A 17,305-nucleotide genomic window follows, 5' to 3' on the forward strand; every position below is an offset into this window, starting at 1 on the left:
GTTTAATAAGATATGGAAATAAAATAATAAAAAATTCTCATCGAAAAAAGACTTCTCTGCAGGCCTATCGAATTAATATCTGTAAATCCCTTTCATTTTGCCAATTGCACATTTACATTTGATTTAAAATCAAGTCTCATGTGGCTTTGACTTTTTTTTTAAACACCTGATAAAGGGACACCAACCTCAAGGAATAAAGGGCTAGAATTTCTTTGTGACATTCTGTTTCACTTTGCACGGGTAGTTTCTCTGTGTGAGTGCACAAGCAAATGCCTCTCTCCAATTCATTTAAACATATATTTAAAAAATCTACATTTTAACTGGATATAGTTTTGAGGCTGCACGTGCTTAAGAGACCATAAGTAAGATTCGATAGCTTAGGTGATATCCGTAGGTTACAGAAAAGCTGTCTGAACTTGGCAAAAATCCAAACGGCTCAGAGTTCGCATACAACTTGGGCTATCCATGGGTTCTGCTCTCCTGTCATCAAAATACGAGGCCTGACACTTTCCTATCGAAGGGATTTTTCGTGCAGGCAGATATGTTTGTAATATAGTAAGTAATAGGCTACATTATCAGTTAATTTCTATTAAAAGTTTCAAAACACAAGAGGACTTGTTGCCTCTTTCAACTTAATATTCAGCGCTTATAAACGCTGCGAGATCAAATGGTCAATGGAGAAAGAAATCAGCAGGCACAGGCAGAAAGATGCAATTGCAATTGAAAGTTAGCCAACATTATTTTATATAGAGTCTAATGTCGGGAAATAATTTGCCAGTTTTCCAGTCTGCTCTGGAATTCATTGGGATTTTTCTGTTTGATGTTTGCCACTTTTTATAAGAACAATAAAACATTTTGTAACCATTGTAAATGTCAGTTCAGCAGTTTGCTTAGCACTGTCATATATCCTCTCATCAATGCAACTATTGCCTTCGGCATTCATGCACGTAAAATGTGGGCTAAAGCAGTGGCTTATGGAAAGTCAATACAAATGTAGGCCTACACATACAGGCCACAGCAGATAGGAACAATTGCGATTTAATGAGCGCATTTGTAAGTTCAATTTCAGTATCAGTTTTGTATTTTTATTTCGCCTGTTAGAGCGAAAGGTTACACTGTATGTCTTCATTTGTCTGTGGGCGGTAACATTTTCTCCTCGAATCCCTTACTCTATTTTACCATTTCCCGGATGAATTCACAACTTAAAATCATGAATATTTATGAAGCTCAGTTTCATATGTTTGCCCTGTCTGCGACTGGCGAGCAAGAGTGAGTGCTGCAAAGAGGGATACAGAGGTATATTTTCTTTCAGCTCCATCAAATAACATTATTCCTTCAAAAATTATAGTTTTGTGAAATGCCCTTTTTTGTTTAAAAGCTTTAAAATACAAATAAAAATTATATTGAACATTTTATGGATGTCGCCAAAAATATTGCAGAACCTAAGCTCATTGTGAAGTTATTCAGATGTATACGTTAAAGATGACTGCATTAGGCAGAGATGGTCTTTCAAACGAAACAGTCTTCTTTGTGTGCTCATGTGTGTATTTTATCTATTGCAGCCCCCCACTATAAAATGATGGACTACTCGTATGACGAAGACTTGGATGAGATGTGTCCGGTTTGTGGCGACAAGGTTTCTGGATACCACTATGGGCTGCTCACCTGCGAAAGCTGCAAGGTTTGTGCTTGTTTTTTTCTCTACCCCTTTTCTACCCTTTCATCAGATTGTCCATCTGTGCTTCTCTTGAACATAGCCTATAAGCAGCTAACTCCTACATTTGTTTGTCCGATGAAGTTTCAAGTAGCCTATTTTAGTCGTATTTTCTAAAATGTTAATCTCTAATGTCAATTTGTGTATAGCTAGCCGTTCTGTGTATGCGGTACATATTTCTGCCTACGCTGGCATCATTTAAAACAGGTGTTATAGATTTCATCCGTTTTCTGACCATGAGATGTTACATGTTTTCTTTGAGGATACCTTCAATAGCAACATTGCTTAAAATGAGATCTCAAATGAGTGTCTTCAGCGAAATCATCTTGTATTTGCGATAAACTGTGGCAAATGTCTACCGGCACAGTTCTAAATGGGATCTGTCTGGGTTTTAGGAACATATTTGGGGTGTCATTTTTTTGTACTGTGTAGTTATTTCAACGGAAGCTGTGTGTTTTGGACTGGAAAAAGATTGGGTTTGGAGCGTTTTTATCGTTTCTCGCCAGTCTACCACACTGCCGTGGGTCTGAGAAGGGTGGTATCAGGACTCATGTCTAAACGCACACAAAGTAATACAGTGTTAGTCTACTTTAAACCTATACAGACACACATGCGCACATACACACATACATAGGCCCATGCAAGCGGACACAAACATGCACACACGCAGGCAAGCAGGATGCATGCACGCTCACACACACGCACACACAATCACTGACTTGAAAATGTGTGAAATACTGTACATTTTAACTGGGTTGCGTTAGGCTCTTCCCATATTCCCATAACCGCTGCTAGACACAGAAGCTGTGGGAAAAGTCTAGATTTGGATAAAGACACAGATACAGTGTACAGACACACAAATTCAACATAGGCCACATACTGTACACTAAGCACAAATGAGAAGTTGGGACAACCTGGACGTTGAAATCTTGCGGCTTTACGCAAATTCAGTTGTTGGTATCCACGCTCTATTTTGTGGCTTACCCGTTGTTTATAGAACGCACGGTATTTTTTAAATATTTTTTTTTTTTTGGGGGGGGGGGGGGTGGGGGGGTGTGGGGGGGGTTATTACGTTGATGCTTGTTTGTCTGGCCGAAGTGAGTAGACTGTCTCTCCACTGTGTCTAGTTTCGAGTCTAGTGCGGTTTTATTTTCATGTCACGACCCTGCATCGCGATTGTACATTAAATCTATGTTTGGAATTTGGTGAAATATTGATCATTTTACTTTTAAATGGGCAGGTTTAGGGGATTCTCCTGCTGGTATGGATCGGGAATACGTTAATACCTTTTCCCCATTAGATTTTTCCTGCTGCTTCTGAAAATGAATTCAATGGTGCAGATAGAACGGTGTAATCCCGGAACTGTAAATTATGGATATAATTTATTGGATTTTTTACTCTAACACTCATATTTTTAAATAATTAAATTGAGAGATAGATAGAGGAGATTTTATAAGTCAATTTTGAAGTCTTCATAGGGCCGTGTAAGTGTGAATACCAATGTATATATGGCTGGAATTGCAACAGGTTGCTTCATGAAAATACTGAACACCTATTTGATGATGTTACTTATAACATTGTATTAACACTCTGTTTAAACTCACAATGAGAACAGAAGTATATTCTATACTTTTCATCAAACACTAATTCAACTATAAGTAACATAGGAGTCGTATTCATGCATCCGTCTCATCACTTACCCAAAGTACATATTTATGTATGAGGAAAATTATGACTTTTATGTGAGTAAAAATTCAGCATTAGCACTGAAAAGTACTAGGGTGATGTTAGTATGTTAATTGCATAAGAATAAGAATTAGTATGTGTTATACCAAGTAGGCTATATCAGATTTGGGGTTTGCTGCTTTGTTAGGGTTTTAAGCTTTCTTCAGTGTAAACATTTGATATCAGCATGTTCATTATTTAGTGTAGTTTACTTCAGTACCAGACATTGAACACTGAAGCCCAATTCCCATATCATTGTCATGAACAGGAGCTGGTATCAATACATATTTTATTTGTGTGTGTTTGTGTGTCTGTTTGGGATCATTTATTTGTATTTATGGCTGCAATTATGTGTATACATAGTCCGTTTATCAAGTATATTTGTTTTGTGTGAATATAGTTTGGTAGTTTGTTTTTTCTGTGCCTCCATTCTGTGATTCTGTGATTCCTAGTGTTCACATCACTGTGTTTATGCCTGTGATTGCTTCCCATTATGTGTGTGTGTGTGTGTGTGCGGCACGCTCTAGTATGTGTGTGTGTGAATAGGGCAATTACAAACGTTGGGGTCATAAGTGTTGACATCTTAGTTCTTGCCTTTCCACAGGGCTTCTTCAAGCGCACTGTTCAGAACAACAAGCGGTACACATGTATAGAGAACCAGAGCTGCGCCATCGACAAGACACAAAGAAAACGCTGCCCTTACTGCCGCTTCCAGAAGTGCCTTACCGTCGGCATGAAGCTGGAAGGTAAGGACAGCTCTTGTTAATGAGATTATGAAACAGTAAGACAAGGTCATAGTATAGTTAGGGTCAGGGTTTGATTTAAAGTTGGTGAATGACAGACTTGTGTTCAAGTAGTATTTGTTTGTCTTTCAAAAAGTTTGAGGACTTTGATCGAATCGTGCAGAGTGCCAAATGTTTGGGTTTTGCACTTTTGGGACTACTCCATCGGTTCCATTGCGCCAGGCGAGTTCAGTCACACCCAGCTAAAGTATTTGAAAGAAAACAAATACAATTTGAGCTCAGAGTCTGGTGCACAGACCACACTTATTGGAGTGGGAATTTAGCATGGGCAATCAGTAAAGATGTGGAAATTCTCCAGTCCACTATCTTTGATCTCTCTAGAGTTAATTTGAACGCTACGGCCATATTCAAACAAAACTGTTATGTGGAAGTTTTGGGGCAAAGGAAAAACAAACACGTTTGAATTGGTATCACCTAAGGTTTTCAAAGGTTTCTACTGTTGTTGTATAGACATAGGTTGATGTAGAAGTTGCCCTAAACCACAGATCGAGGATGAGATACTCCTACCCCAATCCTAACTTTTACCAGGTTAGGATTAGGGGGATGAACAAATATCTGACCCTGTATCAATGATGAGGGCCAAATTCAACCTACTCTGTAGAAATAATCCAAACATGTCCTGCAGGTACACAGAGGGGCGAGAAGTGAAAGGCAACATTGGCTTGATTTACCCCTGACACTCATATCTACTGGGCCCTCAGTCTTTAGCCTAAACCTTTCCTCGTTGAACCACAATCTTCATAAAACCATCCCATATTCATGTGTACTTTTAAGCGTTTTTTAAGATAACAGTTCTTTTTTTGGAGTCTTTTCCTCTTAGCCCGCAGGAGTGTGGTTTTAATTACTATTAATTGTGAATGGCCGCGGGGCAGAATTTCCACGCCTGTCATTTTACAGCTTACTACGATGTGATTTGTTTTCATATGCCAGCAGCTGGGCGGAGGGGCCCTGCAGCGCTCTGTCTACTTCAGCCCAGGGGCAGAGCCAGGCAGGCGGGTGGACAGGCAGGGAGGCAGTGTGGAGAGTTGCCACAACCTGTAAAGAGCACCGAGCTAGAATCCTGATCTTCCAGACACAGCTTTCCAGTAAACACATAAATATATTATAAATATATTCAGACGCACCAAAAAAAGGTGTTTAGAGCTAGACCCGTTCAGTCCTTCATTTTGGGCTGATTTTTGAAAAGAAAAAATGGTCGAATTGCAGTTAAATCTATTTTTAAAGGTAGGATAATTTTGGGGTTTGTTTTGCTTGTTGGAAGTTGTTCCTGTCTACCGATAAGTCAATAGACCTAGTCAATATCCAGTACAGTGTTGGGCTGGGGCTGTAAATAATGGTGAACATACAGGCAGTCATATCTGAGTGACACAGACAGTATCCTGAGTCTGACATGTCTGCCATAGAGAGATTCAGTCCCTGTTATCTGGACTGATAAAAGCATGGCGACGCCTATCTATCCTGGAGGAAAAGGAGTCATTATGCCGCCGTGAGATATCCTTTTGTTGTGTATTTATGCCCATGATAAATAGTTTACCTTTGGCCTAATGTGCAGTCTGGGCTCATGATCTGATTTCAGATTCACTTTTCCTGTTGTTGTGTCTTTCCTGTTGAGTGTGAATGAGCAATGTACAGATTACACTCTTCTTTTCCCTTGAAAAGGTGCATTGGCACTGGTATTTTAACATTGATGAGTGTTAATATGAGTTAACATTTCTGAGTGTTAAAACATGTTTTAAAACATATTAGTGTTAAAATGTACCATACTTACTAATATCCGTAATTCATATAATTTGGATAATTTACTTTGTTAAGTATGGTGGGAATTCTTTATTCCTGTTTTATTGCCCAAAGCTAAATTGTCAGTAAATAGCTACTGTCATCCAAGAGCCTAGCAAGATGCCTGTCCCAGGTATCAAGAGTAGGATTCAACCACCCGCACAATGCATGCACTACTAGCACACTGCTGAAAAATCTCATGCTTCTAGGCCTAAAAAAACATATATTTATTTAAGCATATACTTTATAGTAAGTACTATTCAGTCATTTAAACAAAACGTATTATCCCATTTAGATTCTCACTGTAACATGCAATATCGCTGTTAAGGAAAAACATCACTTTTTTTCCCCGCAGTGCAGGTTTGATTGAACCCCTGCCCGAATCCTAATATTTCCACACAGATAAACGGAATTGTCTCCTGTGTGTTTGTGTTTTCCCTCCGTCCTCCTTTTTTTCTCCTCCCTTTCTCCCTGCCCTGTCTTGTTTCCCTTTCTACCTGCCGAAGAAACGGAAGCCAGACTCCTGTCCCATTACTTATGCATAGGTATCATAGGTATTCATGTGTGTGCGTGGGGTAGCGCACATCCAGAGTGGGAACCGGGCAGACATGACAAACAGGGTGTCAGAACCTGGCCAGGGGAGCCATTAATATGCTGCTGCCCGACAGGGATCCTCACCTACGCTCACTTAATATTCCTGTATATTAAACACTCATAAATCAGACCATAAGCAGAGCCCTTTGTGCCGTGGCGGGCCGGGCCCGGGATGGAGTGTAGAGTGTGTGTCTGTGTGTTTGTACCTAAGCCCCAGCCTTATACTACAGTCCTATACTCTAAACTTATACCACAGCCCCATCATTGTACCTCAGCTCTTGCCTTATACAGTACAGTATTCTCCCCAGTATCAAACCCCAATCCCAACCTCAGCTAGCCCTAACCCCCAATCCCCCAGCTAAAGCCCCATCCTCTCCCAAACTCCATCCCAGATTAATCTGTACAACATGCATGTAAATAACCTTGTTTAATTAGACACAAGGAGGGTGAAAGAGAGAAAAAAACTGCTATCAAAAATGCTCCAGTATTCATGATGTGAGTCCCAGGTTCAGACCTAATTGTGTTTTCCCCAAACGGGCCAACTATTAATTTTCAGCTTATTAATTACCCTGTTGCTCTGAGTCATTAATAGTTAAAGGCGCTACAATAATGTATAATGGATACACGGGATCCACGTTCCAAAATGTTTTCCTTTATAGTGCACTACTTTTGACCAGGGCCCATATATACATTATATATTTGTTTGGTGTGTGTCACTTAGCCAGTGGCAGGCTCTTCTTCTTAGGTGCCAGTGTCTACGGACCCTATGTGCTTGACCTTACCTCTCTCTCTTATCAGTGCTGCATCAGTGTGTGATACCCTCTGTACTGTGTGTCTGCGGCCCCTGTGCTCTCCCCTCTAAGCCCCTCTTGGCCCCTTTCTCAGATCACCGCCACTGTGACAGACACTGCTGTGACAGAGACCATTAAAACTACTCCCAAGGCAGCTGTTGGTCCAGCCCCCTTCTAATCACTTTATGTATTTCAATACATACTCCCTACTAGAGATATTAGATATTAGTGGCCTGAGTGCCCAACGGTGTGTCCGCCCTGACCCAGTATTGTAGGGATGGAACGGGGGTGGGCGGATGGGGGGTGAATGGTGTGGTCCCGCCTGGTTCACTCTCCCACCGAGCCCAGCGTAGCCAGTCTGCTGCCTGCTCCACTCCACCACAGCTTGGGCATAAGAGATAAATAATTAACCATAAATAATTAACAGGGGGGCACCCGAGAGAGAGAGGCAGAGAGACAGTCTCCCCCCTTGGCATGCATGGTGCAGATCATACATGGTCCGCCGTGCACCATGGAGACAGTCTCATTCATTAGCCTGAATGAAGCTGTGATCCTCGGAATCTTGGGATCATTCGGGATTCTGCTGGGGTTTTCATATGATGTTTTGGGATCATTAGGAAATTTACAATTTTTGTCATGTTTGTACTCTGGTTTGATTTTCAGTGTTAACACTTTTCAGTGTTTTGAATGAGTGTCATTTTCAGTGCTAACACTTTCCAGTGTTTTCAATGAGGGTAAATAATTTTCAGTGCAAACACTTTTCAGTGTTTTGAACGAGGTTAAATAATTTTCAGTGTTAACACTTTTCAGTGTTTTGAATAAGTGTAGGCATAAATAATGTTGATGTTGTCACTCTTCTCATTTGGACTGACGATATATGCTTGGAGAAATTACTAACAGCCTTGTTGTCTGGTATGTATCAGGATTACATAGGTTAATAAAAGTTATTGTTTCAGTAACTAGTGTTTACAACCTGTCAAGCTGAGTGACAAAGCGTGCCATGCTTGTGAAAGGTAACATGTTATGACAAGGCTGTATTTCCCTGCTCTGAGACATCCGAGTTCTCCAGTGCAAAGGTCAACACAAAGTTTAGTAGTTGTTGATCGTTTTTTTTTCCTTCTATGCATGACCTATAAGATGAAACGGGAGCTCTGTGTTAAATGGCCATTGTAGATATCTCTATGATCCATCAATGCTAATAGTTTGGTGTGGGTTCTTGTTATGAACACATGGGGGTCATGAATGACATTTGTCACAAACTCCTGGCTCATGAGCTGCCTATTTGTGGCCCGCGGATTGGAAGTTTCAGAACACTGGCTTAAGTAGACTCCAATTACTTTTTATTTGATCAGTTTATCAATATTGCTAATATCTTTTTCTCTCCTTCCCCCTTCAACACCCGCCAGGAGAATGTGCTCCTCGTCACCTTACCTGCTAAAATAAATGGAAACACATGTGGATGTTATCATGTCACTAACGTCCTCTTCTCTTCTCCTGTCCTTCCTCTCCTGTCTTGTCTGTCTCCGTCAGCTGTTAGGGCTGACCGCATGCGTGGCGGCCGCAACAAGTTTGGCCCCATGTACAAGCGCGACCGGGCGCTCAAGCAGCAGAAAAAGGCACTGATCCGTGCCAACGGCCTGAAGATCGAGGCCATGACCCAGGTGATGCAGGCGGTGCCCACCGACCTCACCATCTCCTCGGCTATCCAGAACATCCACCAGGCAGCTTCCAAGGGCCTGCCGCTCAGCCACCATGGTCACCCGCACCACGCCGCCCTGCCCCACACAGACTACGACCGCAGCCCCTTCGTCACGTCACCCATAAGCATGGCCATGCCCCCCCATGCCGGTTCCCTCCAGGGCTACCAGGCAGCCTACGGCCACTTCCAGAGCACCCGCACCATCAAGTCCGAGTACCCGGACCCGTACACCAGCTCTCCCGAGTCCATCATGGGATACAACCCGTATATGGACGCGTACCAGACGGGTTCGCCGCCCAGCTTCCCTCACCTCATAGTGGAGCTGCTGAAGTGCGAGCCTGACGAGCCCCAGGTGCAGGCCAAGATCCTGACCTATCTGCAGCAGGAGCAGGCCAGCCGGGGGAAGCACGAGAAACTCAACACGTTCGGCCTAATGTGCAAGATGGCCGACCAGACGCTGTTCTCCATCGTGGAGTGGGCCCGGAGCAGCATCTTCTTCCGCGAGCTCAAGGTACGTGGGAACACTACACACAGACACCATGTTGAATTTTACACACACACTGTATACTGTATGTCTGTTTTAATTGTTCATGTGTATCTTTCAGAAGGTTTAACATGCATATAGACAAACACTAGTCAAACACATATACAGTACATCTGTATTGTATATTACAGTACATTGGTTTTCTATATTTTCACAATGTTTCACATACATCATTTTTAGTGGTTGCTAAACTACTGATGATGTGAATTAAATGAGATATGTTGGTTAGCTAACTACAATATACAACAAGTCATGCATATTACACATATCAAACTCGGTCATATACATGTATTATATCTTGATATATTTTCTGATCAATAGACAATAGGATCGTTATACCTACCCTATTTGTGTGGCTTTGCATAATGCATCCTGCGTTTTGTCCAAACGTTCAATGTTTCAACCCAGTGTTGTTATCCACAATTGACAGTTTCACACACACACACACACCCCTGTGATCTCACTCCTCGTCAAACCCCCCGTAATATTTTATCTTCGCCCGCCTTTAATCTTTCCCTTTTATGTGTCTGCTCGACACTAATGCAATGTGCACGAAGCTGAGAGGGAAGGCTGCGGTGTAGCTTTAGCCGTCTATCTCTCATCCTGATCAAAATTCAGTAGCCTGCCCTATTTACACACTGTGACACATTTCGGGTATGGGTTAGGAAAACTTTGACTGGCCGCCTTCAGGCTCTTTTCATTCAAAGCAGCGAGATCCCCTGCTCTTGGTTTGGATTTGAATTTTGGATTTGATGTGCCCTTTTTCCCTGTATCATTTTTGAGATCCAAGTAGGCAGGGACTGTATGAAAATATTGAAATACAAAATAAAATATGATCACAGGCCCACAAATGCATGCATCATCACAGCGGCAGAGGTAAATGGAAAATACTTGAAAAATACAGTCTATTAATTACTATTACTATTAATGATAATGCATTTCATTAATGAATGAATTAGGATATTGATATTCTCACCCGATCAACCCATTTAGTAGTAATGCATGCCTAATTGAAGTATTTAAATTTCATTGATGTGTTATCGAACTCTGTTTCCGAAAGCCCTGCTTTCAGTGAGGATACTGCAGCAGACAGTTTTGGCCAGGCCTGGCCAGTTTGGAGCCAAAGTCAAGTTTGGTTGACATACTTTGTCATGTTTTGTCAACCAATCACTAACAGCTGCTTACCAAAACAACCCTAGATGGCCAACGACGAGTCTTCCTGTAAAAAACAGATTATTCCAAACATTTTCAGAGGAACGGGAAATGTTTCCAAGCGTGGTTTCGTTTGCTCCGAGGTTTATTCGTTCAGTAGAGAAGGTTAATATGCGGAGAGCAACATGAAAAAGCTCTGATGAGTCTGTGTGGATCACCTGTTTTTCTTTAATTCTCTTTCTCTGCCCCCTCTCTTATCTCACTCTTTTGTCTGTTTACTCGGTAGCCAAAGGCATGACTGCATATTCATGTACTAGGGCCCCCATTACAGTCCTCTGAATTTTTAGGGGAGGGAAATAAAAATGTAATATTCAACACAATCCAATTCTGTATTAGGGGCAAGAGCTCTCGAAAACACATGTTGACATTTATCACGCGGCCATTCCCTATTGACATTTTCTGTATCTGAATTAGCATAAAATAAAAATGTTTTATTGTACAGTACTTCACTGAGTATATGGACAGGAGAGTTGGGCGTGGTTGTCCATGTTTTTTTTTTTTTGCCCATTTAAGCCGCTGAATGATCATTGTGCAGTGTGTGGAGCAGCATACCTCTCTAAACTCTCCATTCGAATTCAATTACCTATATCCACTTGTAGATGTCGCCCCTCGTTCACTTCAGAATGAAATATCATTATGTCCAAGCTAATGACTGTCCATATTACTCATGGACTCAAGTGGAACAGAGCCTCAGGTGTTTTAAAATGGTGGAGAATGACCCACGGTAAATTTGGGGGCTAATTCCTGCACCAATATTCCTGTGTCCGCTGCCCCTTCTGTAGTGGTACGGGGACACGCGGTAGCAGGCGAGGTCACGGAGGGGCGGGGTGGGGGGTTAATTCACTGATTCGCTGAAGTTACTGAATAATTAGGGGGTGCGTTTTTTTACGCTACCTCATCTAGCTACTCGAGTTTAGACTAAAGGCGCTTGCCTAGCAGGGCTGAAAAATAGTGTGCTAGCAGGCAGGCACTAACAGCTTTCCCTGTACACTAGACCCCACCCCCTCTTGTTTGTAATTAGCAGATAGTTGTACAGCTATTGTTGAGCAGAAAACTTAGTGTTGGTGATGAGAGAAAAGCCCTGTGTAAGCCCTGCACTGTTTCCACAAGTGCTGGCAAATTGGAGCTCTGCTAAGCTAAGGCAGCTACTGATACAGTAGACAGAGAGGCTTTGTGGGATGTTGCCCCCCTGCATTTTGGCCTTTTCAACACGCTGAACCACACATGCTGCTGTAGGAAGATAAATGTCTACATTTACTTGTACTGTATGTAGTGTTTTCATACTAATTCAATGATTTAAAAGTGCTGTTTTCAGACAGATTTTCAGGTGATTTGACTCAATCTGTGATCGTCAGTGTCCGAATCATAAAATGTGTGTATGCGTGTGTCCGTGTGCATTTCTGCACTTCACCATATCTCAGAGAGACATTCAAATACTACTTACTACTGGTGACCTCTGTAGACTGCTACATCTAATATATAAATAATTTCAAAATGAGGACAGAGAGCGGGCGATAAACACAGGAAATACTCATGGAATAAAAGCTGGTCTGAGACCCCGGCTCCGAGGGCACTATAAATACCCCTCCATCTACAGGCCCCTATTATTAGCTTGGTAAGAACAAAATAATTGATATGGTAATGGAGCCGAGTGGTGAGAAGCTTCTGCCAAAAGTGTTTAAAGATTTATTTTCCATAAGTTGGACCTGGTTACAGGAGTCATAAATATTTAGCCATTAGATATCACTGAAGAGAGGAGCCCCATTGTGTTGCTCTGCAGCTGAGCAGCCGGAGAAGAAAGACACTTGGCCAAGAATCGTTTCACAATTCTCACACCTTTGGATTGGATCTTTAACTGTACTTTTATGTATCTTTTTTTGGTTCCAGCCCTACCTACCTCAGTCTTAACTCGTTTCACATTTGGACTTTTTTAAGCCAGGTGTCCTGGTTTGGTTATTACTGTAATAAATGGTAATATGAGAGGGGAAAAGTATGGAGTTTTGGGAGGGGTGTCTTTTTGCATGTGAGTGTCATTTTGATTGCAAGTGTGCATGTGTGTGTGTGTGCTTGTGAGTGTGTGTGTGTTTTAGGAGTAGCGTCCCTTCCCATTATTGCTGGGCTCGCTCTGGGCACAGAGGGAAACAGATGTGTGGCTCAGTGTGGCTAGATGTCACTGAGGGGGTGGTACCGCAGGGTTGGCATGTGTCTGTGGCACTCCTCCCATATCCTGGCAAGCCTTTATGCCAGGCACCATTTAATAAACACCCAATCACACCAACCTGTGGAATGCAATGATAATAAATGACTAATTGACATGTTTACATTTCATCAACGTTTTATCAACCTCTTTCTCCGAGGGCATAATTTCTAGTGGGGTCGTTATTGGGATTGTTATTGATGCCCCTTCTAGACCAGATCTGAGCCAAGGTTAAGTTTGGTTGACACACACACACACACACACACACACACACACACACACACACACACACACACACACACACACACACACACACACACACACACACACACACACAAGCGCAGTCCCTCCGCCTTAAGAGCTTTTTCCAACCAATCATTACCCAGACTATTAGTGTGTCTCTTCTCAGGGCCGGGCTGCCATTGGGTTCACAGGTACGATCAGACTTACTCATGCTGCGCGTGTGTGTGTGCGTGCGCGTGCATGTGTGGTGCATGTGTGCATACATGCGTATGTCTGTCTCTGTGTGTTTACTCTATGTGTGGCTTTGTAAATGTGTTTCTGTGTGTATGTCAGTTTGTCTGTGTCTGTATGTGCAGGCATGTGTGTGTGTGTCAGGTTGTCTGTATGTGCATGAGTGTGTGTGTGTGTGTGTGTGTGTGTGTGTGTGTGTGTGTGTGTGTGTGTGTGTGTGTGTGTGTGTGTGTGTGTGTGTGTGTGTGTGTGTGTGTGTGTGTGTGTGTGTGTGTGTGTGTGTGTGTGTGTGTGTCATTAGCCGCTCTGCCCATGAGCTGAGGAATGATTCATACCGGGGTCCATGGAGAGAACCACCTCGGCTTCTGGGCCTCTCCACCATTGTTCCAGGGATAGGATGCGTGAGCCGCGCTTTTCCTCTAGCTTCCACCAACACAATGGGACCGAATTAAGTCTCCAATTGTGGTTATTGATTCATCTGTTTCTATTATGTTTCTATTATTCCTCCCTGCTTTTAGTTTTGTTTTTATCCTCTGATACTTTATAACCCCACTATTATTGCTCTATTATTCCACCACAGAATAATTGTGTTGTGACAAGACAACTTACTTGTTTATTCTGCAGTTAAAATGGACCCGACACGCGCACATGCACGTACACACAAACACACACACTGTAACATAACAAGTAGATTTAGTCCGTCAACCTGATAAAACTAAACTGGGTAAAGCCCATGACGCTTTGACATGTGGCGGCAATATTTATTTTAGTCCTTTCACGGTTGTTCTGGGACAGCTTGGGCTTTGGGGTTCCTCTCCTCCGAGGTAATGACGATGACAATACCAGACCTGCCATTAAGTGAGGGGGGACTGTATTAGGGCCTTGTTTCTGGGCCCATACCCAGCTGTGCTGCCCAGGTCCTTATTGGATTAGCAGCTGGAGATGACAGGAGAGGACAGGAGAGGAGAGGTGGGGGGGTGGGAGGGGAGAGCGAAGGAGAGGAGAACGGAGGAGAGGAGAGGGGTGGAGAGGAAAGTATAGGATAGGAGAGCAGAGAAGCCTCAGTCTGCCTCTTGACTTCACTGCTTGTCTTTGACTTAAATGCTTCATTCAGTCAAACACATATTGCAGTTTTAACACAGTATTACGTAGACATATTATTTTTTGTGGTTGAATTAAATTGTTAAATGGTTTTGTTTTGGGTACTGGAGATATACCTAAATGATCTCTCCAATTAATTCAGTCAACTGGGCACAGATGTCATTTCAACATCTAGTTTTGATTTACATTGGGTAGATTTGTCAACTAACGTGAGTTCAACATGAAATCAACAAAACATGTCACCATGTCATTGGATTTAGATTAAAAGTTGAGTGAAACAAAGACAAAATTCCCTGACGTTGATGACGTTTTGCAAATCCAATCAGTTTTCCACGTTGATTCCATGTTATCGCATAGATTTGAATTGTTTATAACTTGGAATCAACATTGATTCAATCAACCAGTGAGTAAAGATGTATTCACAAAAAATGTAAGGAACAGCAACATTGACTCTAAGCTATGTAAGGCCTATGAAAGAAGAAAGATAGAATCGCAAAAAAAAACATTTCTTCAATTGAAAAATATAGATCAGCAATGGAATTATTTACAGTGCTTACTCTGTGTACTGCCATTCATACGTCCCTCTATAGTCTATAGGGCGTAGATGTGTGTGTGTATGTGCAGTGTGTTTGTGTACATGCATTTTTTATAGCGTGTACGTCAGTAAATCTCTCAGGACGACAGTCAGAATCCCAGGGGTTTTATAACGTACCTGAATATTCTCAATTTATAGATTTATCTGAGTGTATAATGTACTGATCTGATGCTTTCCCACACAGCCGCATAATTTCACCGGCCATACATATTACATGAATTTACTTTTGTGAAATTGCAGCCTTTTTTCTACAACCTCCCCGCATTCGACCCCTCCTCTCTCCCCTCCCACTGCAACCTCTCTCTGAGCGATCCAATTTTAAGGTGCTGGCGGGACACACACACACCCTGATTGTGTTTTTTTACGCCCCATAACCGGGGGAAATTAATAAGGCGTTTTAGGCGTGATCTGTGAACTCGAGGGGTGAAAGGCGGGATGGAGGTGAAGGGGGGTCGGATTTATATCTACACCCCCTCACCCACACCCCCGCCACCCCACTGCCATCCCCAAGCCATACTTCCCACCCCCCACTCTCCCTCTCGTCGCGCTCTTGTCACTGAGGTCAGCTCTGACAAACTGCGTGCGCGCCGCTGGCGTCCCAGCTGGCAGAGATTTGTAACTGTGTCCCTGGTCCATTGCATTTGAATTATTCCACAGGCTAGCCCCCTGTCTCTCTCTCTCTCTCTCTCTCTCTCTCTCTCTCTCTCTCTCTCTCTCACTTTACATTAGTGCCCCAGTGAGAGAGAAAGAGTCAAAAAGAGGAAGAGAGTGATGGAGAAGAAGAAAGGAGGGAGGAGGGGGAAGATGAACAAGGCCCGGGGAGAGGCATACCAAGGGCAAGGGTGCATGGTGAAGGACAGGGGGGGAAACAGGTGGAAGGTTAATGGGCCTGGACCGGATCCACCAGACGCTCAGGCTTGATATATGGGCCCTGGGCCTGGTGCAGGCATAGGTTTTCAAAGATATATTATTTCATTTGAGGAGCAGCATTCTCAGTCCCTGCATTTGTCCACTGATAGATGATATCCCCCCGCCGTGCCCCGCCAGGCAGCCACAATTGGAGATGGCGTGTGAGTTTTTGTAAGGGCCTGCTCCTGTACATATTTTTTTTGCTCACTTGCTCATGCTCCCTCTCTCTCTCTCTCTCTCTCTCTCTCTCTCTCTCTCTCTCTCTCTCTCTCTCTCTCTCTCTCTCTCTCTCTCTCTTGCTTCCCACTCTCTCTCACCAAACTTCACTCTTGCTCACTCACTCTGCCCCCCCTCTCTCCCTCTCTCTCTGTCCACCCTCCCCTCTGTCCCACCCTCCCCACCCCCTCTCTCTCTTGTCTCTGTCCCAGGCTGAAGTCTGCTGGCAGCCTGTTTTTTTAAGTTGCTATTTTAGTGGTAACAAAATCTGGTTGATCAGGGCAGGATGGAGCGCGAGGGAGGTCATAAAAGCCGCTTTTCATTCATAAATGACTGAACAACGGGCAACAAAAAGCTGCGTATTTTAGCTTTCCGATAATTCCGATATATGCCGAAATGTTCCTTTTTTTAATATAGTGTCAGATAATATGATGGATTTTAGACAGAGAGCATATAGACATCTGGCAAGCAAGGTTCTCAAAATGGAACCATTTTAAGTCTTGAGCTACTACAAGAATCCAGGATATACACAAAATTACATCGACATTTGACAGATCACTCACTCCGTTTATTTACTGCTAAACCATGTCTGTTTTTTCATGCCTAGTCGCTTTAGAGTCGCTTCAGCCCCATTTGACCATTGACAACCACTCTGGACCGTTCTTTCCCCCTGTCTGTCTTGTTCGACCATTACTTCCCATTGTCGGTCCTCCCTTGGTCCCTGGACAGCAATATCCCCGGCCTAGAAGACAAGTCTGGACAAGTCCAGAACGTTGCATCCTAGAGCCCCGGTAGTCTCCTGAGACTCTCCCCGGGACCGGAAGGAAGCGGAGGCACTTGTTAAAAGGAAAGATTTAGGGCTGGCTATCCCCACAGACGGGCGGAGAACGAGACATCGGGGAGAGCTTCGAGGATTCGCTGAGTCTGCTCATCCACTTGTTGCTTTGATGGTGGA

The 17,305-nt window shown here is 43.1% G+C and overlaps 1 protein-coding gene across 1 annotated transcript in view; it reads left to right on the forward strand.

Moving 5' to 3' along the window:
- The window catches only part of LOC139408965 (nuclear receptor subfamily 5 group A member 2), a 101,186-nt gene that overhangs the window by 10,313 nt on the left and 73,568 nt on the right, over nucleotides 1-17,305 (forward strand). The window contains exons 3-5 of the mRNA XM_071153497.1: nucleotides 1,563-1,681; nucleotides 4,044-4,185; nucleotides 8,934-9,613. Coding sequence (XP_071009598.1) covers nucleotides 1,563-1,681; nucleotides 4,044-4,185; nucleotides 8,934-9,613 — 941 coding nt within the window. The remainder of the gene's footprint in view (nucleotides 1-1,562; nucleotides 1,682-4,043; nucleotides 4,186-8,933; nucleotides 9,614-17,305) is intronic.

This window comes from Oncorhynchus clarkii, chromosome 5 (genome assembly GCF_045791955.1).
Source record: "Oncorhynchus clarkii lewisi isolate Uvic-CL-2024 chromosome 5, UVic_Ocla_1.0, whole genome shotgun sequence".
In the NCBI taxonomy this organism is placed as follows: domain Eukaryota; kingdom Metazoa; phylum Chordata; class Actinopteri; order Salmoniformes; family Salmonidae; genus Oncorhynchus; species Oncorhynchus clarkii.